The 24067-nt window shown below is 39.0% G+C and overlaps 1 protein-coding gene across 4 annotated transcripts in view; it reads left to right on the top strand.

The window, feature by feature from the left end:
• The first annotated feature begins 902 nt into the window (after nt 1-902).
• Nucleotides 903-24067, top strand: part of COMMD1 (copper metabolism domain containing 1) — a 218550-nt gene continuing 195385 nt past the window's right edge. For all 4 annotated transcript variants that reach the window (XM_045979843.1, XM_045979844.1, XM_045979842.1 and 1 more), the window contains exon 1: nt 903-1092. In XM_045979843.1, coding sequence (XP_045835799.1) covers nt 916-1092 — 177 coding nt within the window. In that variant the 5' untranslated portion in view covers nt 903-915. The remainder of the gene's footprint in view (nt 1093-24067) is intronic.

Below are 24067 nucleotides of genomic sequence, written 5' to 3'. Positions count from 1 at the left end.
GGCAGAGAGGCAGGCAGAGAGAGAAAGTGGGGGAAGCAGGCTCCCTGATGAGCAGAGAGCCCGATGCAGGGCTCTATCCCAGGGCGCTGGGATCATGACCTGAGCCGAAGGCAGAGGCTTTAACCCACTGAGCCACCCAGGTGCCCCTGTAGATAGGATCTTACCTTATCTCACCTTTTGTGTCTGTCTGCTTTCACTTAGCATGTTTTTAAGATTCATCCATGTTGTAGCATGTATCAGTACCTCATTCCTTTTTATAGGCAAATAACATACTGATTTTTTGAAATCATATGGGTAGAAAGTTACATAACCTGTGCATTTCATTTCAGGATTGTAGAGAAAGTGTTAGCAAAATCTTTATTATAGAAAGGAGCATTGGATCAGAGCCACACTGATTTAGCCAGAAAGACAGGACCCATAATTGTAAAAAGGCAAGTAACAATCCTAGCAAACACATTATGTTATCAGGGGATAGTTAAATTTTCTGGGACAAAAGGTGGTGAGGTAATGATTAGGCAGAGATTAGATACAAGTGATAGATCGATATGAGTGATCCTATTCAGTTAGCGAATTGGTAGGGCCTGGAATGAGATGCCACCGTTCCAAAGTTAAACTGCTACCTTCATAGGATAGTTCCCCATCTCAAGTGATCTCCATTAAGTAGACCTTTCCTTTCAGCAGACCCTGCGGTGATGAAGGGAATCAGTAAGTAGAGTGATTCTTCTGAACTGAATGGATGGCTCCCTGGTGGCAACCTAAGGGGATGAGTTTTGCGAAGCAAAGCTGATAGCTGCCAATACCGACCTCTGGTGGAACTTAGCCGCTATTTGTCTTTGCCCAAGCCATTTAGGCCCATCTCGGGTGCCGTACTGGGGCCCCTCGCTCAGCAGTTGCGGGGCGGGGCTGCTGCTGACCATGGCGGGCGAGCTTGAGAGCTCCAAAGCTCTGAGTGGATTGCTGAACGGCCTGGCCCAGGAAGCTTTCTATGGGCACCAAGGCATCACAGAGGAGCTGCTGCGGAGCCAGCTCTATCCCGAGGTGTCACTCGAGGAGTTCCGCCCCTTTCTGGCGAAGATGAGGGGGATTCTTAAGGTATCCGTCCTCCCTGCAGCTGCGGTCGCTGAGCTCAACCCCTTCCCCTCCGCTCTCAGATTGGGCACCCCAGAAGCTGAGAAAGCTTTCCTTCTTACACCTCCAGTCCGTGGGCTCTACATTATACTCCTTCAGATGCGGGGCGCTCGCTCCGTCGCCGCCTCTCACTTTCTTAAGGGTGATCCCTTTCTGCTCAAGTTCCCTGCCCCGGAGCAGACGCGAACAGGCTGGACTCTGAGCTTTTTCTCGATTTTTTTCTCTATTGTTGTGTGGGCAGCAATTTCGAGTTGCTTTGGCGAATCTGTGCGCTCCAGATTAAAATTAAAATTAAAGAGCTGTTAAGTCTAGCTTTCCGAGGTTGTGGAAGTGGGGAGTGTTAAAGTGAGCCACTGCATGCTGGGATAGCGGGTGGAGGGTTCGCGGGAGTGAACCCGTGTCAAGTAGTGCATGGTATGGTTAAAAGAGCGCATTTACGGGGCACCTGGGTGGCTCAGTGGGTTAAGCCGCTGCCTTCGGCTCAGGTCATAATCTCAGGGTCCTGGGATCGAGTCCCACATCGGGCTCTCTGCTCCGCGGGGAGCCTGCTTCCTTCTCTCTCTCTCTCTGCCTGCCTCTCTGTCTACTTGTGGTCTCTCTCTGTCAAATAAATAAATAAAATCTTTAAAAAAAAAAAAGAGCGCATTTACTAGCTTAAAGTCAAAGTTAGCCTGTCCAGTAAACATGTAATTAGAGTTAAACGTTTAATTAAAAATTTTCTAAAAGCCACATTAAAAAAGTTAAAAAGAAGCAGATGAAATGAATTTTGTTACACTTAACCCAGTGGATCCAAAGTATTATCTCTTTTCATGTAATCGACATACAAAATGTTAATAAGGTATTTTATTTTATTTTTTTCGCCGAGTCTTTGAAGTGTATATATTTTACACTTAAAGCACATGTCATTTTGTACTAGCCAGATTTCAAGTGACCAGTAAGTTACCTGTGGCCATTGAAAAACACAGTTTCAGACTGAGAGAGCTAGCCACCTGAATGAATCCAGTGCCGAAGTATACTCTAGAGATAGACAATAAAAATGATTTTCGATTTTTGTGGGCCTTCTGCAAGGAACTGTACTAGGTGGACACCCATTTTAAAGAATAGGAAACAGGCTCAGGGCGTCTAAGTTTAGCTAGTCTAAAATCACACTTTGATTAAAGATAGTTTTGAAATTTCATCTGTTTTTTGCATCTGCTATTTGTTTTGAAACTGCTTAGGCTTTAAGAGGCATTCTTTTTTTTTAAACTGCTTTTGCTTATAGGATTTGAATCTGGGAGCGGGGGGAAAGGCAAACCAGTTATTTCACAAAAAGTTAATGGACTGTCTTATGGAAATATTAGAGGTATTATCTCAGGTGTGATCCTAGACATTCTGAGTAATTTTATTTTATTTTAAAGATTTTTAATTATTTTTTAAGATTTTATTTATTTATTTGACGGAGATCACAAGTAGGCAGAGAGGCAGGCAGAGAAGGGAAAGGGGGAAGCAGGCTCCCTGCTGAGCAGAGAGACTGATGGGGGCTCTATCCCAGGACTGAGATCATGACCTGAGCCGAAGGCAGAGGCTTAAACCACTGAGCCACCCGGTCGCCCCTATTTTAAAGATTTTAAAGAAATCTCTATATACCCAGTGTGGGGCTTGATCTCACAAACCCAAGATCAAGAGTTGTGTGCTGTACCGATTAAGCCAGTCAGGCACCCCTATTCTAATTTTAATTGATATCATAAAGACTAATGAATGTCTTTTGTTTCTATCAAATCTTATTCTCCAAGTGGTCAGAAAAGGTTTCCTAGAGAATTTGACTTCTTACCTGGGCTTTTGAGGTGTTTGCTAAGCCTGTAAGGGGGATGAGGATGAGGGACTGTAGGCCAAGAAGTAAGAACAGCACGTGTGTAGGCAGTATCTTAGGAACTCCAAACACTGGGGGCTACTGCTCTTTAGGTGGACAGTATGATTATTTTGCTTGGTAGTGAGGTAAGAATTGCAGGCCACCCAGAGAAGACATTGCCTGGAAATGCTCTCTTACTTACTTTTGAATATATTGACGAATAGTATCCAAGTATTGCTCTTTCTGCTTTCAGTCTTCTGTCCGAGGATGGAATACTTCAGTTTTCTGAGTAATTTTGAAGAGCTGAAGTAATTTTGAAGTAGTTGAAGAGCAGGCATGGCTCAGTTGGTGCTGGGAGTAGAACAGAAGATTTATTTGCCTGTGCTTTGCAGAACAGCCTCTGTATAGCCAATTGAGATACCAAGGGGAAAAAAACCTTTGATTTTTTGACCTAGGCCTGAAACTATGGGTTCTAGATGACATCTGGTTCCAATCTTCACTTACCTTTTAAGCAACACTGAGTTACAAACATCTCTCTAATTTTTGAGAAAGCATAAAAAGCAAACAGGATTTTTATATAGAAGTCTTCGAGCATGTTCTTCTGCAGTTAAAGAGAACACACACAAGCAGTCATGATACAAGGTTGCTGTAGTATTTGGAAATAGCTGAGTAAGATACTGTGGACAGAAAGAGGCAATAGCTCTTTTGGGCAGGTTCTTGGAAATGCCATTTTTACTGCTCTTGAAGAAAAGTGTAGAATATTTTAGACTGAAATGAGGGGCAACCATATAGGGCATTCTAGGTTAAGAAAATAGCAGGAGTAAGGCAGGAAAATGGTAACTAGTCCAATGGAGCAGGTTCAGGAAATAGTAAATATGTTCAATTTGATGATAGCATGGTGGTATCCAATATGTATTGGTGGTGGAGCCAAGAAAAAAATGAAGAAACCTTTTATTTCTTTATTTCTGCTAACCATAGGTTCTGCTCTCAAGCGGGGCATAATTTTTATTTATTTATTTATTTATTTTTGCGGCAAAATACTTAATAACAAAATTTATCATTGGGGGCACCTGGGTAGCATAATCTGTTAAGTGGCCATCTCTGGGTTTCCGCTTGGGTCGTTTTCTCAGGGTTGTGGGATGGAGCCCCATGTTAGGCTCTCCACTCAGTGGGGAGTCTGCTTGGGACTCTCTGTCCTTGTCTCCTTCAACCCCTCTCCTCCTGCTCATGCCCTCTCTAAAATAGATGAATAAATCTTTAAAAAAAAGAAAATTTTTTATTGTAACCATTTTGAAGTATACAGTTCAGTGGTATTAAATACATTTATAATATTGTGCATTCATTACCACCATCCATATCTTTAACTTTTTTTCATCCTGTGAAACTGGAATTCTGTACCCGTTAAACACTAACTCCCCATAACCGCCATTCTACTGTTTCTATGATTTTGACTACTCTTAAGAATCTCATGTAAGTGGAATCATAAAGTATTTGTCTTTTTTTGTGTGTGTGGCTGACTTACTTTGCTTAGCATAATGTCATCAAGGTTTATGTTGCATAGTCAGAATTTCCTTCCTTTTAAAGGTTGAATAATATTCCATTGTATGTATATCCTACACTTGCTTTATGCATTCGTGTCATTGGACACTTGTGTTGCTACCATGTTTTAGTTGTTGTAAATGATGCTGCTGTGAACACAGGGTTGCAGATACCTCTTTGCGACGCTGCTTTCAGTTCTTTGGGGTAGATATGCAGAGGTGGAATTGCTGGTAATTCTATTTGTAATTTTTTGAGAACTGCCAGCTATTTTCCACAGTGACCATACCATTTTACATTTCCACCAACAGTGCATTAGAGTTCTCATTTCTTGGGGCGCATGGGTGGCTCAGTGGGTTAAAGCCTCTGCCTTCAGCTCAGGTCATGATCCCAGGGTCCTGGGATCAAGCCACACATCAGGTCTCTCTGCCCAGCAGGGAGCCTGCTTCCTCCTCTCACTCTGCCTGCCTCTCTGCCTACTTGTGATCTCTGTCAAATAAATAAATAAAGTCTTAAAAAAAAAAGTTCTGATTTCTTTACAGCCTTGCCAACACTTGATACTTTCTGGTTTTGTTTTGATACGAGCCGTCCTTATGAGTATAAGGTGAGCAGGGTATACATTTTTACATGTAGATAACAGCAGAATGAAAAACATTTTTTTCTTTTGTCTTTGTGGAGTCGCAGCTATCTTGAATTCAACATGCAGGCTAGAAGAGCAGAGAAGAAAGTAAAAAAATGAAGGAGTCTAAGCAAAGTGAAACAAACTGAGGATAAAAGTGGAGTAGTACCTCATCTCATTTGGTTGCCACACCTTTCAGTCATCTGTAGAGAATCAAGTTCTGTGAAGAAAGTGAAAGTGAGAGGAACAACAGGAGTAGGAGGAAAGGATGTCTAACTCCCAGCAGGGAATAGGATATACATGTTAGGTTCCTTATTGCATTCATTCATAGGCTGTGTTTCAGATATCCCGAACTGCAGTCTTTCCCTCTGACCTTCACATTGTGTGCCCAGATGTACTGATTGTGGCATTTGTACTAGTCTCTGTTTTCCGTTTGGAAGTTTTCCTATCCTACTTGGCTGGGACATGGATCCTCTCTAGCCTTACCTATTGCTCACAAGAGGGCACACCTTTCATCAATTTGTAGATACCTGAAGCTGGCCATTTGTTTGCTCCAGTTTTGTTTTTGGTAGCTCCTGAGGGGCAGTGAAACCAGTAACCGGGGAGTGATGTGTTTAGTTACGGAGATGACCTCATATATAAATTCTCTGCCATTTTAACCCATCTTTTGGTTTATTTATAATTTCAACTTATTCTAGATATGCATTTGCATATTCTTTATTTCTTGCCTCTGCTGTTAACCTTGCAAGGGATGCTTCTTATCCTAGTTTACTGGAATTCTAGAGAAATATTACTTAACTGAAGCTACATCACCTTTTGTACTTACCTTCTGTACTCACCACTGGCCTATGTCTGTATTCACTACTGCCCTCTTTTGGTGATAATTTTATTTTGTGTCCCCTCACTGAGGTTTTATATTGAAAATTTTTTTATTAAGTTTTTATTTAATTTATTAGGGAGAGCGTGCGCACGAGCAGAGGCAGAGAGAGGCGGAGAAGCAGACTCCCCTGATGAGCAGGGAGCCTGATGTGGGGCTCGATCCCAGGGCCCTGGGATCATGACCTGAGCTGAAGGCAAATGCTTAATTGACTGAGCCACCCAGGTGCCCCAAAACCTAACACATTTTCTGTCGGAAGCTTTACAGAAAAAAATGTGCTGATTCCTGTCTCAAACATCTGATTTTAAACTCAGGTTTAATATTTGGAAACACTATAATATATAAATTATGTTTAGAAGTTGGTTACTTGATAAAAATCCGAAAGCTGGAAAGAGGGATTATTTGGTGTTTTATCCTCTGAGGAATTTTGCTGCTTGTTCTTTAGGTTCATGAGGTCTGTGGTAAATAAGAAATGAGCTTTAATGTTTCTGTGGTACTCAGTGTATGTTCTTCATAAGACATAGAATTTGAATTTTATTTCATATTGAATATGTGAAGTTTATGTGTTTATTAATGTAATATAAGGTAATACACAAGTATTACCAAGGAAAAACTATCAACATGAAAATTGGTTTAGGGCGCCTGGGTGGCTCAGTGGTTTAGGCCACTGCCTTCGGCTCAGGTCATGATCTCAGGGGCCTGGGATCGAGTCCCGCATCGGGCTCTCTGCTCTGCAGGGAGCCTGCTTCCCTCCCACTCTCTCTGCCTGCCTCTCTGCCTACTTGTGATCTCTCTCTGTCAAATACATAAATAAAATCTTTAAAAAAAAAAAAAAAAAAAGAAAATTGGTTTAAACTTACATAAGAAAATAACTTACCAATAACATAATAATGTTTAGGAGCACCTGGGTGGCTCAGTCAGATGAACATCCACCTCTTGGTTTCAGCTCAGGTCATGATCTCAGGATTGTGGGATTGTGCCCCTGTTGGGCTCCACACTCAGTGGATAGTCTGCTTGAGATTCTCTATTTCCCTCTCCCTCTGCCCCTACTCCCCCCAAATAAATAAATAAGTCTTAAAAAAAGAAATATAAGGGGAACCTGGTGGCTCAGTCGGTAGAGCATGTGACTTTTGAGCCCAGGTTTGTAAGTTAGAGCCCCATGTTGGCTATAGAGGTTGCTTAAAATCTCTAAGGGATACCTGGCTGGCTTAGTTGTAATAGCATGACTCTTGGTCCTGAGATTATGAGTTCGAGCCCCACATTGGGCGTAGAGATTACTAAAACAAACAAACTTAAAGAAAAGATTTATTTATTTTTAAGATTTTATTGATTTATTTAATTGACAGAGAGACAGTGAGAGAGGGAACACAAGCAGGGGGAGTGGGAGAGGGAGAAGCAGGCTTCTTGGTGACCAGGGAGCCAGATGTGCAGCTAGATCCCAGGACCCTGGGATCATGACCTGAGCTGAAGGTAGATGCTTCACGGACTGAGCCACCCAGGCGCGCTGTAAAGATTTATAATAGTAAAAGGCTATAAAAATATTTCTGTTTTAAAGATTTTATTTATTTTAGAGAGAATGAGCAGGTGTGAGTGAGCAGGGGAGAGGGGCGGGGAGAGAGGGAGAGTAAGAATCCTAAGCAGTCTCTGCCCTGAGCATGGAGCCCCACAGAGGACTTGATCTCATGACCCTGGGATCATGACCTGAGCCGAAATCAAGAGTCAGATGTGGGGTACCTGGGTAGTTCAGTTGGTTAAGCATCGGCCTTTGGCTCAGGTCATGTTCCCAGGGTCCTGGGATTGAGTCCCACATTGATCTCCCTCTGCCTCTCTCTCTCTCTCTCTCATATTTCAATAAATAATATCTTAAAAAAAAGAAGCGTCAGATGCTTAACCAACTGAGCCACCCAGGTGACCCCCAAATATTTCTATTTGAAATACCTGGTTCTGTTTCTCTTCTTGAAGCCATGAAAATTTGTAATTTGTTTGAGAATTAGATTGATTGGAAAGAAAGGACCTGTGTTGATATGAGTTCCGTGTGTTTTGTAATTCAGGTATATCATCTGAAGAATTCTGGATTCAAATTTTCTTTTTGTTTGTTTTACAAATATTTAGCTACCTATATGCTTTCCCTTGTTAATTATTATTTTTTATTAATTATTTTTATTAACATATAATGTCTTATTTGCCCCAGGGGTACAGGTTTGTAAATCATCAGGCTTACACACTTCACAGCACTCACCCTATCACATACCCTCCCCAATGTCCATAACCCAAGCACCCTCTCCACACTTCCCCTCCCACCCCCAACATCCCTCAGTCCCTTATTTTTATAATAAGCGTTATTTAGAAATGTGAAATGTATAAAAAAACTCATAATACGACATGCTGACATAACCAGTATTAATGTTTTTGTGCACTTATTTATACCACGGACATTTTAAAGCATCTCAGTACATGCCATGCCCTATGCTTGGGATGCAGCAGTAAACGTCACAGCTACAGTCCCTGCCCTTGTGGAGTTTAGAGTTCCTGAAGAATACAGACAGTAAGTCTGTGGTTAGCTTTTGAAAAGGCAGTTAGAAGGTGCCAATTTATGCAGACTTAGGTAGTTTAGAGTGGTTCCTAGCCCACTCTACAACATGAACAAAGAATGAAAAGCAGGGAACGGCCTACTTATTAGGTACAATGAACTGAAAAGAAAGGACAGACAGCACACAAGTAATTTTCCTTCCTTTAGTTGTCTTCCGCTGGTCCCAAGGTAGGGGTTTCTCATGAATATGGTTGATTATAGTCATGGTAATGTCTTTCCTGCATGAGGATTTGACTTCTTTGGGACCTTATTTTAGGTTTCTTGACATGGTCTTCGGGCCAGATTGGCTGTCAGAAGCATCACCTGAACAGTCCAAGATGTACACTTACAGTGGCTCTGTCTTCTTGCTGGTTTCTCCTTACTGTCGGGGTCTCTTCACAGAGCCTGAAGCATGTTTTCAAGTAGCTCCTTAAGAAAGGGTCACTTTTTTCTTTTTTTTTTGTTTCAAAAATTAATTAATTAATGTTTAAATTAACTTATAATGTATAATTTGTTTCTGAGGTACAGGTCTGTGATTCATCAGTCTTAACACAATTCACAGCGCTCACCATAGCACATACCCTCCCCAGTGTCCATCACCCAGCCACCCCATCCCTCCCACCCCCCTCTACTCCAGTAACCCTCAGTTTGTTTCCTGAGACCAAGAGTCTCTTAAGGTTTGTCTCCCTCTCTGGTTTTGTCTGGTTTCATTTTTCCCTCCCTTCCTCTATGATGCTCTGTCTTGTTTCTCAAATTCCTCAAATCAGTGAGATCATATGATAATTGGCCCTCTCACTTTTTTCTTTTTAAGTTTTAAAAAAGTGTCTTTATTCTAGTTCACACTTAATTGCTAGTTTGGTTGAGAATATGTTTCTAGGTTGTGATAATTGACTTAGTTTTGAAGGCATTGTTTCATTCAATGTGACCTTTTTCTCTGAGCTTTTAGGATTTTCTTTCTATCCTTTATTTCCGTGAGTATCCTTTGTGTGTGGTTTTTATTTCATTATTTCATTATTTTGGCCACTGTGGACCCTTTGAATCTGGAGACTCATGACTTTTAGTTCTGGGAAAAGTTGTATTCTTACTTTGATTTTTCCTCTAGTCTCTTTCTAGCACTCTGATTTCATATGTCAGACCTTCTAGACTGAATTCTTGGTTTTCTTTTATTTTCTCTATTTTCCATTTTTTGGTTTTTTTTTCCTTTTTGATAGATTTCCTCAGCTTTACTAGCATTTCCTCAATTTTACTACTGTTTACTTCCGCTAGCATTTTAATTGCATTTTTCACTTGGTCATGTTTTAAATTTCCAGGAATTTTCTTTTGACATAGACAGTATACTATGTTTAGTCACTGTAAGGGAGGAAAAGGTTTCTTCTTGATCCTCATAGGGTCCCTGGCCATGTCTGAAAATAAACTGACAAAGACAGATTAACAGGGGAAAAGCATACAAATATATTTCTTATAAGTTTTGCGTGATACTGGAGCTTTCGTAAGGAAATGAAGATCCAAAGGAACAGAACTGAATATTTTATTTTGGGTTTGATGAAGAGTTAAACGTAGTAAACTGGGGAAAACTTATCAAGACCTATTTGTAGGATTCTTCTTGGTATCTCTGTCTTTGGAGATGAGGATGCTCCTTTCTTCTGGAGGCATCTCTCACAAGTGGGTTTTATGACCTATTTCAGGGTAAGGGGCTGGGGGAAAAGGTCAAAAAGACCTTGCTCTGCCTTTTTTCCAACTACTTCAGTTTCCAAGAATCTGTATGCCAAGATGCTGTATTTTGGGGTAGCATGCCCTGAACCCCATCACCAACAATCTCCCCTTTCTTTCTTAAAACACGAGGTGGGGGCATAGACTATATAATTTTCTGCATTTGGCTTTTAAAAAACTTATTTATCTTGAGTGGTTTTTGTGTGCTATTTTCAGTATTAAGAATTTGATATACTTGTACTCAGCCCTTGTGAAAGCTTTTTTTGGCGACTTTTAATAAACATATTGCTGAGATGTTTTGGGATATGATGAAAGTAGAAGATGTTACATTCTCCCAGAGAACTTAACCTTTTTAATATTCTAATAGTTTTATGTTTTGCAAATTGTGGTGTATGTTTTTGGTTTTCTATTACTTGTTCATATTATTTTATTTTTTTAAAGATTTATTTATTTACTTGACAGAGAGAGACCACAAGCAGGGGGAGCGACAGGCAGAGGGAGAGGGAGAAGCAGGCTTCCCGCTGAGCAGGGAGCCCGATGCAGGGCTCCATCTCAGGACTCTGAGCTGAAGGCAGATGCTTAACCAACTGAGCCACCCAGGCGCCCCTATTTATATTATTTTAAAAGCACAATTTGATCCTAGTTTCTGAAAAACCAGGAAAATTTTGTGAGAAGTGTCTATAGTAAAAGCAGAAGCTTTAAAGTACATTTGGTATTAAGTTTATAAAGGGATTTAAGTTGACTGCCTATTAGTAATAATTCTTTTTGTATTGTCAGAAAATGGTATTTTCAGCTTCCATTTGAGATTTATCTTGTGGAATGTATCTAGTGCTTCATTCTTGTGAAAAAGCCAGAGTAATTTTTAGTTTTATTTAAGTTTATTTTTTTTCAGAATGCTTTTAATATTGAACTTTCTTGTGTTACAGTAGGGTTTCTGCATTTATTATATACTGTAGAAAGATTTTACGGTGTAAAATTTTTTAATATGTTATTGGTCTCTCTTTGCAATGAAAATGTAAAGTGATATCTTTTGAGCACTGTAAGAATGAACTCCACCCTTACACATTTCAGACAGTAAATATTAAATAATAAGAAATTATCTTGATTATAAGAAAAGAATGCAAAATATCTTGTCTTTAAATGTGTAGATTAGAAGAGACTGAAAACATTGATTTATTCTGCCATACTTTCAGGATTCATTTGTCTTCTGTCTACATTATTTTAACTATAAGCACTAGTAGTTGTGCTTTTCTACGCTAGGTGGCAGTAGAACATTGGCTTGCTAACACTGCAACTTGGAACGTGATACTTGAAATGTTCTTGAATGTTTGAGTTCAGAAAACAAAGTTGGCTACTCAACAATAAGAATTTCTTATCCAAAAAGAAGTCTAAATGCTTGGTTTGATATTTTGAATTTAGAAACTCCATTTTCTGGAAAATTTAAAGCTCTATAAACAGATTCCTTTTGCTGTAGTTCTCTGGTTTTTGTATAACAGAATTTTACTAATTTCATTGAACAGTTTTGAGAATTTAGATGATAACTTGTGAGATACATTTCTATTTCTCTGAAGGATTGGCAGGCAACTTTTGGTAAGATGTTACATGGACATCACAAGATAGAGTAGCAATTACAGATTACCAGCTGGAGTTTATTTTAATGGGCTCTGATGACTTATATAAAGGGCACTTGGCTGGCCCAGTCAGTTGAGCATGTGACTCTTGATCTCGGGGTTGTGAGTTCAAGCCCCACCTTGGGCATGGAGCCTACTTAAAAAAAAAAAAAAGAAAGAAAGAAATCAAATGACCAGTATGAGGTGTTCTAAAAGTCTGACTGGCTCAGTTGGAGGAGCATGTAACTCTTGATCTTGGGGTTGTGAGTTCGAGTCCCACACTGAGTGTAGAGATTTTTCAAATACATTTTAAAAAACCCCATGCCTTAACCCCTCTCCCCCATATTAATTGAAGATCCATTTTTGGTTCTCAAAGTGTTTTGGATCTGCAGACTTAACTTAATTTGAAAGAGTTCCTGGGAGATTTTAAGGAGAAAAAATTTTTTAGAAGATTTTATTTACTTATTTGAGAGAGAGTGAGTAAGACAGAGAGCGTAAGAGGGAACAGGGGAGGGCTCAGCAGGAGAGGGATAAGCAGACTCCCCGTTGAGCAGGGAGCCCAGTGTAGGTCCTGATCCGAGGACCCTGGGATCATAATCTGAGGCAAAAACAGATGCTTAACCAACTGAGCCACCCAGGTACCCCTAAAGAAAATTTCTATCTTTGATTTATCTATCCAGTACTTACTGAGCCCATAATTGTACTGTACCTGGCTCTGTACACAAAGGTGAATATCACGGTCAAAGAATCCTTTATTGTATGGTAAATGCCATAAGAAAGGTATCGATGACGTCTTCTAGTGAAGTGGATCCTTATTTTAAATTATGGACACATGAAAAATAATTTTTTTGTCCTAATAAAGTACCTTCATTTTTGGCTTTGTATTAACTAAGTGAACAGTTAACTTAGAATGTATTTTTTTTTTAAGAATAATTTTTGTACATTTTGACTTCATTATTTGTTTTAACTAATCCTCTTAAAAAAAGCCATATTATACTAAATTGAAGATATTTTGGTATGGGTTGTGTTATGTGTACTTTATATGTGATAAACTTTAATATTGCCAGTATGGAATTATCTCTGAAAGGTATTCTGTATATTATTCTCTGTCATGACATCTAATTATGGTATAGCTTTCTTGCACAGTTCTCTACAGAACTATATCTAAACAAAGGTACCATTTATGAAATCCTTAAATTTCTATTATGTTTATCCTGAGGGTATGTTACTTGAGAAGAAATGAAATCATTTATCATATGTTTAAAATGTGTTTATTTTTTTCAAATAAACATTTATTGAGCACCTACCTGCCAGATCTTGTGCCTGGCACTGGAAACATCAGTGGACCAAACAGAAAATTTTCCTATCTCCTCGATGTTATCATTTGAGGAGGGCAGGGGTATCCTTTTTTTTTTTTTTTTTTTAAAGATTTTATTTATTTATTTTACATCGAGAAAGAGAGAGAGAGAGCACAAGCAGGGAGAAGGGGCAGAAGGAGAAGCAGACTCCTTGCTGAGCAGGGAGCCCAGTGCAGGACTCCATCCCAGGACCCTGAGATCACGACCTGAGCCAAAACCAGAGTTGAAGGCTCAAGCAACTGTACTATCCAGGTGCCTCATTCCACTTTACTTACTTCTAATACTATAGTTTAGTTCCACCTGTTTGTGAACTTTATATAAATGTAGTCTTATAGTATATACTCTTTTGTGTCTTTCACTCAAGACACATATACTTGTGGGATTCAGCATTGCATATAGTTGTAGATCATTCATATTGCTGTGGAACACAGATAAGCAAACTGTGACCCACAGGCTAAATCTGGCCCCTGTGTGTTTGTTTGAGAGAGGGAGAGAGAAAGATGGGGGGGGAGGGGCACACGGCACAGGAGAGAGAGAAGCTTAAGCAGGCTTCACACCCAGCATGAAGCCTGGGGCTCAATCTTAAAATCCTGAGATCATGACCTGAGTGGAAATCAAGTCATATGCTTAATCAAGTGAGCCACCTAGGTGCCCCATGGCCCCTGCATATTTGTGTACAGCCCATGAGCTACTTTCTTACATTATTAAGTAGTTAAAAGAATTCATAAAAATATGAAACTTAAATGAAATTCAAATTTCAGTGTCTATACTAAAGTATATGGTTAATTTTGTTCTACAAGGGCAGAGTTAAATAGTTGTATCAGAGAAGAGATGGCTGGCAAAACCTAAAATAATTACTCTTGGCCTTTTATAGAAAAATTTTGCTAACCCCTATTGAGTATATCAGTGTTTGAATATATTACAGTATGCTTATCCATTCTACTATTGATGGGGAACTGAAAAGTTTACAGTTTTTGCTTTATTATGGGTAGAGGATACTGTTTTTTCTTCTCAAAATTTAGCCACCATTATTTTCTCATTAGGTTCTTGTATTGAATAGAGAATTGTATTTTTTTAAAAATTTCATTTATGTATTTTGAGTGAGAGGTCTGAGCTGGGGGAGAGGCAAAGGGAGCAGATCTCAAGAGCCACCCAAGCACTCCAAAGTAGAGAAGTATTTTAATTCATTTTTTAGTTTTACTTTATTGTGGTAAGACTTAATAATAAAATTTTAAGTACAGTATTGCTCACTCTAGGTGCAATGTTGTACAGCAGATCTCAAGAGCTTAGTCATCGTGCGTAATTGAAACTTTATGTGTACTGATTAGTGATTCTCAATTTTCACTCTCTTCAACCTCTGATACCATCAGTCCATACTGGGATTCCATGAATTTGACTATTTCAGATGCCTTATTATATAAGGGGACTCATGCAGTGTTAGTCTTTTTAAGACCAGCTTATTTCACTTAGCATATTGTCCTCAAGGTTCATTCATGATGTTGCATATTTGCAAAATTTTCTTCTTTTTTTAAAAAGATTTTATTTGTAAGTGATCTCTACACCCATTGTGGGGCTCGAACTTAAAACCCCAAGAGTAAGAGTCACATGGTCTACCTATTGAGCCAGCCAGGTTCCCCAACACTTCCTTTTTTTTTTTTTTAAAGATATTGTTCTTATTTATTTATTCATTTATTTATTTTAGATTTTATTTTTGAGTAATCTCTATACCTACTGTGGAGCTCAGACTTAGTACGATGAGAGCGAGAGTTGCCTGTTTCTCTGATTGAGCCAGCTAGCCACTCCAAAATTTCCTTCTTTTAAAAGTCTGAATAAGGGGTGCTTGGGTGGCCCAGTTGGTTAAGTGTCTGACTTGTGATTTTGGCTCAGGTCATGATCTCATGTGTCATAGGATTGAGCCCTGTGTTGTCGGTGTCCCTACTCAGTGGGGAATCTGCTTGAGATTCTCTCTCCCTCTCTCTTTTTCTCCCCCAATTTGTATTTTCTCTCTGTCTCTAAAATGAATAAATAAATCTTAAAAAAAAAAAGCCAAGGCTGAATAATACTCCATTGTACAAGAACCACTCTGATCCACTCACAAGTTGATTTGACAAGTTTTTCTATATATTTTTTTTAGGGTCTGTTTTATCCTTACAAATAGTTTGGAGGTAAGAACCGTGCCCTGAGTTTTATTTCTTTTGAACTCCAGTATACATAAGACACATTCTGCTTTGAGGGTACAAATAATGAAGTAATTATTCTTCTCCTCAAGCTTTATACCTCTGCTCTCTTTCGTCAACATTTTATAGCCAGCCCAATAGTTCTCTAATGGTCTTTATTAACTGGTACAGCTAGTTTGGCATTTTTCTTTGTGTTTTCACTCATTCTTACTTTTCTTTATTTTAAAGTTATTTAAATTTCAGCAGGCTCAGGACTTCCTCTCCTATTGCATACTTTTAAATTTAAGCTGGCAGTGGGGCTCTGGTTATAATGAGATGACCTCTGAGCAGTTCTGTTTCTCAAACAGTAATTTTTTTTATATATATAAATGTTAATTTATGCACTTGAGTTGGATGCTACACTAATCTTGTGCTCTTTCCCAAGAGAAAGGTTTATGGTCTGTCAATAGTACTGCAGAGGAAGAGAAGAAGGGGTATTTTTTTACTTTGTAATTGCTTCTGGAGACTTTCCCACACTATATCTTTGAGCTGGCCACAAAATGTTCTTTGAGAAAAAGCTAAATTCTTTCTCCATTAAGTTAATGGCTGATGTGTTGCCTGGAGTGTTCAATAGAAGGAAACATTCATTGTGCTTCATGGATTTTTTTTTCCCCTTGCTAACTGAGATAGGAATCCTTCCTACCCAAATCTTTTTTTTTTTTTTTTTTAATATTTTTTTTATTTATTTGACAGAGAGAGAGGTCACAAGCAGGCAGAGAGGCAGGCAGAGAGAGAGGGAGAAACAGGCTCGCCACTGAGCAGAGAGCCCGATGTGGGGCTCGATCCCAGGACCCTGAGATCATGACCCGAGCCGAAGGCAGAGGCTTAAACCACTGAGCCACCCAGGCGCCCCCCTACCCAAATCTTGAAGAACACAGATGATGAGTAAGGTACTGCATTGAAGTAATTTGACAGAATGAAAACCAGTAACAGTGAGCTTCTACTACTCTTGTAATTTGGAAATATCTTGAAATTCAGTGCTCTTCTTGTGGCATAAATAGCCACTTAACAACAGATTCAAATAATTTTGATTTTCCAGAGATAGAGGGAATCCTAAGGCTAACCGGAGAAAATCTGGTTTTACTCAAAAATATACTTTCTTCAGTTATACTTCTGTGAGGTAAAGATTTGTAATGAAAAAAAAGTGTTAAATTCTTGAGTTTAGTCATTTACAGAAGTATTGAAGTGTCATGTAAATACATCCTGTTGGTCATTGTTTCTGAGAATTAGTGTAACCAACCGTATTATTTTGGGACAGGAAGGGTGATTGATTAATTTGCTTTACTTTTTTTTTTTTTTTAAAGATTTATTTATTTATTTGACAGACAGAGATCAGAAGTAAGCAGAGAGGCAGGCAGAGAGAGAGGGGGAAGCAGGACCCTGCTGAGCAGAGAGCCCGACGTGGGACTCGATCCCAGGACCCTGAGATCATGACCTGAGCCAAAGGCAGAGGCGTAACCCACTGAGCCACCCAGGCACCCTTGCTTTACTTTTCTTAACCTACTTGTTTTGCAGGAATTTTTTTCATCTTGGTCTCTAAGAAGCAGTCCAAAGTTGGCAGTTCTGCTGTTTCCTTTATTTCCTTTATGTACTATGTTTTCTTAATTACATAGGTACAGACTGGAAATTTAGTTTTTGAACCCTTATTTATTATTTTAAAGATTTTATTTATTTTAGGTAGAGATAGAGAGTGGGAAGGGGGAAAGAGAATCCCAAGCTGACTCTGTATTGAGCGTGGAGCCAGATAGGGGGCTTGATTCCAGGACCCTGAGGTTATTTCCCGAGCTGAAATCAGGAGTCAGGCACTTAACCAACTGAGCTACCCAGGCACCCCTTGAGCCCTTATTTATACAATTTTTTTCTTGTGATGGGTTCTACAGAGCATTTTGGACTTGAAGATTATATTTGTTAGCTTTTTACTATAATAACAGACTATACAAGAAGAAATATAGATGATAATAATTAGGTTTTAGCTCTTTTAAGACAGAAAATGACCAGGCCTTATTTTATGTTTTGTATTATGACATTAGAAAACTTGGTGAGTTTTGGCATTTAAAATTGACATGGGATTATTTTTTGGAGGAATCTGGCCCAGTGCAAGAAGCATTCTAAAGATTTTTCCTGAAGACAGTATCTTAAATTCTCAGTCTGTGTTTTTTCATTTTTTGTTTTTTTAAAGATTTTATTTTTGAGATGCCGGGGTGGCTCAGTTGGTTGAGTATCTGAATCTTGGTTTCAGCACAGTTCACGATCTCATGAGTGGTGGGATCAAGCCCTAACTCGGGCTCTGCGCTCAGCGGAAATTCTACTTCAAGATTCTCTCTCTCTGCCCCTCCCTCTACTTGTGTGCTTGCACACAAAAGCCCTCTCTATCAGATAAATGAATTTTGGAAAAAAAGATTTTATTTTTAAGTAATCTCTACACCCATTGTGGGACTTGAACTTAACTTAAATTCATGGTCTGGTTTTTTTTTTTTTTTTTTTTTTAATTTTATTTATTTGACAGAGAGAAATCACAACTAGGCAGAGAGACAGGCAGAGAGAGAGGAGGAAGCTGGCTCCCTGCAGAGCAGAGAGCCCGATGCGGGGCTCGATCCCAGAACCCTGGGATCATGACCTGAGCCGAAGGCAGAGGCTTTAACCCACTGAGCCACCCAGGTGCCCCTCATGGTCTGGTTTTTAAGGTTCTCCTTCCACCTTATTTTTTATAGCTTTGTAATTATCTTATAAAAGTCTATGAGGTTTACTTTTTTTTTCCTTCTTTCTTTCTCTCTCTTTCTTTCCTTCCTTCCTTCCTTCCTTTCTTTTATTCATTTTTTGACACAGAAAGAGCACAAACCGGGAGTGGCAGAGGGAGAGGGAGAAGAGACTCCTTGCTCAGCAGGGTTGTGGGGCTTGATCCCAGGACCCCAGGATCATGACCTGAGCCAAAAGCAGACATTCAACAGACTGAGCCACTCAGGTGCCCCTAGTTTTTTGTTTTTTTTTTTCCTTTTAGAATTTTAGGGAACTTAAATTTAATTAAAATAGACAAATGTTTGAGGGTTCCAGAGGTACTATTAATTGTAACTACTTTAAAAGACTCTTTATAGGCCTCTAGTCAAAGACTGTGTATTACCCATGTAGGAGAAGGTTAAGATGGGGATAGACATCCACTTGGAAGAAAATGATTAAGAATCAAATTCATAGAATTACCATTGACTTTGCTTTTATGATTTCTGGGATAGCATGTAAATTTGTTCCAGAGTGACTGAGACTGTAGGTCTTTTTGTTGAATAACAATGTAATTTAATATAATCCTAATGTTGATGTTATATAATTAGACTTTGGTAATATGGAAGGCAGCAAATTGGTTTCAGGATACATAGCCTCAAGAGATTTCACTGAAGGAGATACTAGGTTGCTCTTTCGTCTGAAAGAATATTAAGATTTGAAAGTTGGCTTAATTCGTGGACTTGAAAACAGAAAACATCACTTTTTATAGAATATATGCTGAAATTTTGTCATTATCAAATTGTAAACCCTTTTAGTACTCTGTGAGCTTAGGCCTAATCATTATTTTTCTTCTGTCTAGGTGGGTAAACTGAATGACAGATGATACAGTGTTATTCATTTTGTTTTTTTTATTTTTTAAAAGATTTTATTTATTTATTTGAGAGACAGAGTACAAGCCAGTGGAAGGGGCAGAGGGAGAGGGAGTAGTGGACTCACACTTCCTGCTGAGCAGGGAGCCCAACAGGGGGCTTGATCCCAGGACCTTTGGTCATGACCTGAGCCAAAGGCAGATGCTTACCCACTGAGTCACCCAGGTGCCCCCAGAGTTACTCATTTTAATCAGATGATGAAATAAGTGCATTCTTTCATTCATTCCTGTATTCATTAAACTGTGTGAAAAGTATTGTGCTCAGTATTTAGGGGAATATAAAATGAGTAAAGTGGTTTGTGTTTCATAAGGAACCTATAGTTTACTGGGTAGGTGAACATGTATGTAAATGATAAGAATTAAAAGCAAAATATATAAAAAAAAAAAAAGAAAAAAACAAAAACAAAAAAAACACCAAAAAAAGCTAGCAAAATATAAAACCTAATCAATGAGTTGTAATTAATTTGAGTTATTAGGATGTAACAACATTTAAGTTTGGTCTAGAAGGTGATATTTCCATAAGCAGAGTAAGGGTGTCTTATGGTGTCTCTTCTTACAAAGGCATTAATACCATAATGAGGGTCCCACTCTTGTGGCCTCAGGTAACTCTGATTACCTCAAAGAAGCGCCATCTCCAGATGCCATCACATTGCAGCTTAGGGCTTCACTGTATGAATTTTGGGAGGATACACACATTTAGTTCATAGCACACTGAAGACATTTTCCCTCTATAATAATAAATTGTTTTGGTACCATGGGTTTGAGGAAGAAATTAATCTTTATGGTTACTTTTTAGTTTATATATAAGTTTCTCCCCGGGAAGTTAATAGCCATCAGAATCTTTTAGCTAATGAGTTTGACATTTTTCAGATTCACATAGTCAAAACCTGTGGGATGCTCTCATTCTGAAGTCTACTAAGTTTAAATTGTTTTACCTGCACAGAGAGAACAAACAGTAAACAGAATAAGAGCTAGATATGTATTTATGATGTAGTGCCAGCTTGTTCTTGTCTTTTGACTTTGCTAGAGGTAGGTAATAATGTCAGTTCCTGGGAAACAACTGTCTCCTGCTCCCTTTTAAAAATGAAACCTTAGAAATTTTTCTTTTAACCCTGTGAGTCTCCTGATATGAAAGCATGCATTTAATGTTTTTGTGGTAACAGATTATTGAAACAAATTACTGTTACTTAAAATGTAACTAGACTTAATTTTTAGAGTAGTTTTAAGTTCACAGCAAAATTAAGGAGAAAGTACAGCGTTTTCATATATTCCCTGTTCCCACACATGCATAGCCTTGCCCATTCTCAGTATCCCATTTCTGAGTGGTACATTTTTTCCAGTAGATGAACCTACATTGACACATCATAATCACCCAGATACTATAGTTTATATTAGAGTTCATTCTTGGTGTTGCACATTCCATTATGGTTTTGTTTTTAAAGATTTTTATTTATTGATTTGACAGACAAATCACAAGTAGGCAGAGAGGCAGGCAGAGAGAGAGAGAGGGGGAAGCAGGCTCCCTGCTAAGCAGAGAGCCTGAGGCAGTGCTGGATCCCAGGACCCTGGGGTTGTGACCTGAGCCTAAGGCAGAGGCTTTAACCCACTGAGCCACCCACGCACCCCTGTTTTTTGTTTTTTTTTTTTTAAGATTTTATTTAGTTATTTGACAGAGAGAGACACAGCGAGACAGGGAATACCAGCAGGGGGAATGGGGGAGGGAGAACGGTGGTGGATCTCAGGACCCTGGAATTGTGTCCTGAGCCTAAGGCACATGCTTAATGACTGAGCCACCCAGGCGCCCGTTGTTTATTTTATTTTATTTTTTTAAGCTCTACCCTCAGTGTGGGGCTTGAACTCACAACCCCAAGATTGAGGGTCTCATGCTCTACCAACTGAGCCAGCCAGGTGTCTCCCTCACCTCCCTGCCCCGCCCTTGGTATGGGTTTTGACAAATGTATAATGATGTGTATCTAGCATTATAGTGTCATACAGAATGGATTCACTGCATTAAAAATCTTCCGTTTCATCTATTCATTGCTTCCTCCCCTTTTTCCTTTGGCAACCACTGATCTTTTTATTGTCTTCACAGTTTTGTCTTTTCTAGAAAATACAGAATTGAAATCTTACAGTATGTAGCCTCTTCTGATTATTTTCTTTCACTTAGTAATATGCATTTACGTTTCCTCCATGTCTTTTTGTGACTTGATAGCTCCTTTTTTGGGATGGATGGATGGATGGATTGATTGATTTATAATGTGTGTGTTGTGGGGTGGGGGGAAGCAGCAGAGGGAGAGAGAGAGAGAAAAACTCAAGCGCTGATGCAGGGCTTGATCTCAGGACCCTGAGATTATCACCTGAGACGAGATGAAATCAAGATTGGGTGCTTAACTAACTAAGCTACCCGGGCTCCCATTTTTTGTTTTGTTTTATTTTATTTATTTATTTTTTTAAAGATTTCATTTATTTATTTGACAGAGAGAGAGATCACAAGTAGGCAGAGAGGCAGGCAGAGAGAGTGGAGGAAGCAGGCTCCTCGCAGAGCAGAGAGCCCGACGCGGGGCTCGATCCCAGGACCCTGAGATCATGACCTGAGCCGAAGGCAGCGGCTTAATCCACTGAGCCACCCAGGTGCCCCTTGTTTTGTTTTGTTTTAAGAGGAAAAGGATTCATTTGTTTTTAATATTAAATAATATTCCATTATGCTAGTTTGTTTATTCATTTACCTACTGAAGGATTTCTTGGCTGCTTCCAGGTTTTGGTAATTACGAAAAAGCTGCTATAAATGTTGCGTGCAGGTTTTTGTATGGATATAAGTTTTCATCCTATTTGGGTATATACCAAAGAGTGTAATTGCTGGATCATATGGTAAGTGTATGTTTAGTTTTGTAAAAAACCACCAAATTGTCTTCCAAAGAGGCTGTACCATTTTATATGCTACCAGCAATGAATGAGAGTTTATGTTGTTTCGCCTTGTCCATGTAGTAGGTACGTTGCTGTTAACTTTTTGATTGGCAGTTTGTTTCTGAAAGTCCTGGGGACTGCTTGATTGTGTGAAAGTGTTATTAATATCTTACATGACATAGACAAGTATATTTACCCAGAGTAGAATCTAACTGCAAGTGCCAAAAAGTCTGGAGTTGTGTCTAAATGTTTATATTGCTTTAAAGTATATCTATGCTACGATTGTATGTAATATATGCATATAGATGAGCTGGAAGGGAACTTTATTTTTTTAAGATTTTATTTATTTATTTGACAGGGAGAGAGAGATCACAAGCAGGCAGAGAGAGAGGAGGAAGCAGGCTCCTTGCTGAGTAGAGAGCCCGATGTGGGACTTGATCCCAGGACCCTGAGATCATGACCCGAGCCGAAGGCAGAGGCTTAACCCATTGAACCACCCAGGCGCCCCATGGAAGGGAACTTTTTAAAAACGTGATTTGTTGGCCTACCTTCTGTTTTCATTAGAGTTCTAATGTTTGTAAAGGAATGTAAGGGAAAGCTTGAATAGTTTACCTTTTAGGATGTGTTTTAAATATTTGATATTTGAGTTGATTTTAGTTACAATCCAGGCCATTTATGAAGTCTTTGTGACATTTGTTTTGTTAGATACACATTTGCAAACTTTTTAAAAACTTGGTCATTTTTTACTGTCTGGTTTTTTTTTTTTAAGATTTTATTTATTTATTTGACAGACAGAGATCACAAGTAAGCAGAGAGGCAAGTAGAGAGAGAGGGGGAAGCAGGCCTCCTGCCAAGCAGAGAGCCCGATGCGGGGCTCGATCCCAGGACCCTGGGATCATGACCTGAGCCGAAGGCAGAGGCTTTAACCCACTGAGCCACCCAGGCGCCCCTTTTACTGTCTGTTTGATTATATTCCAGAAATATGACAACTTGAGAGAAAATGGGATATGGGCTACCATGGATTTTAATGACTTTCTACATTTAAAATATTAATGATGCCTAACATATCTAAAATATTGTACCCATGGGTGTAATTCAGGTTGTTAATGACTTCTCATCTTAAAATTCTTAATCCACTCTTACATGTATTTTTAAGTTCCTTTGAGATTTGACAAATGTTCTACTGGATTGTGTTTTTCTTCAAACAAAGCAAGAATAAGACTTGAAAATGAATTATGTCGTCAGTGTATTAAGTCTTGTTGAAAGAGAAGAAGATCACAGATTCACAATTTAAAAATAAAGATTTTGCTATTATAAGAATTGGATTGCAGGAAAGAAGGAGGGGAGTGCTTACCAGTTACAAGTTGAAGATTTCCACCCCATTTCTTTAGTACATCAAGTTATATATATATATATATAACATCTTTTTAAGTATTTTAATATATAAAATCTTTATATATATACATCTTTTTAGGTATTTTAATTTATTTATTTGTCAGAGAGAGAGAGCACAGGTAGGGGGAGTGGCAGGTAGAGGGAGAAGTAGGCTCCCCACTGAGCAGGGAACCTGATGCGGGACTTGATCCTAGGACCCTGGGATCGTGACCTGAGCCCAAGGCAGATACTTAACTGATGGAGCTACCCAGGCATCCCAAATTTTATATGTATATGTGTGTGTGTGTGTGTGTGTGTGTGTGTGTGTGTGTGTGTATTCATATATATGTACACACATATACATATATACACACGTATATATGTTTATGCATATATACGTATATATGTGTACATACACTCACATATATATATATATTTTAATTAACATGTAATGTATGATTTGTTTCAGGGGTACAGGTCTGTGATTCATCAGTCTTAACACAATTCACAGCACTTCTCATAGCACATACCCTCCCCAGTGTCTATCACTCAGCCACCGCATCCCTCCCAAGCCCTTCCCCTCTAGCAACCCTCAGTTTGTTTGTTTGTTTGTTTTAAGATTTTACTTATTTATTTGACAGAGAGATCACATGTAGTCAGAGAGGCAGGCAGAGAGAGAGGAAGGGAAGCACGCT

This window comes from Meles meles, chromosome 15, assembly GCF_922984935.1.
Source record: "Meles meles chromosome 15, mMelMel3.1 paternal haplotype, whole genome shotgun sequence".
NCBI classification, from domain to species: Eukaryota; Metazoa; Chordata; class Mammalia; order Carnivora; family Mustelidae; genus Meles; species Meles meles.
This window is presented reverse-complemented; position numbering and strand designations above follow the sequence as displayed.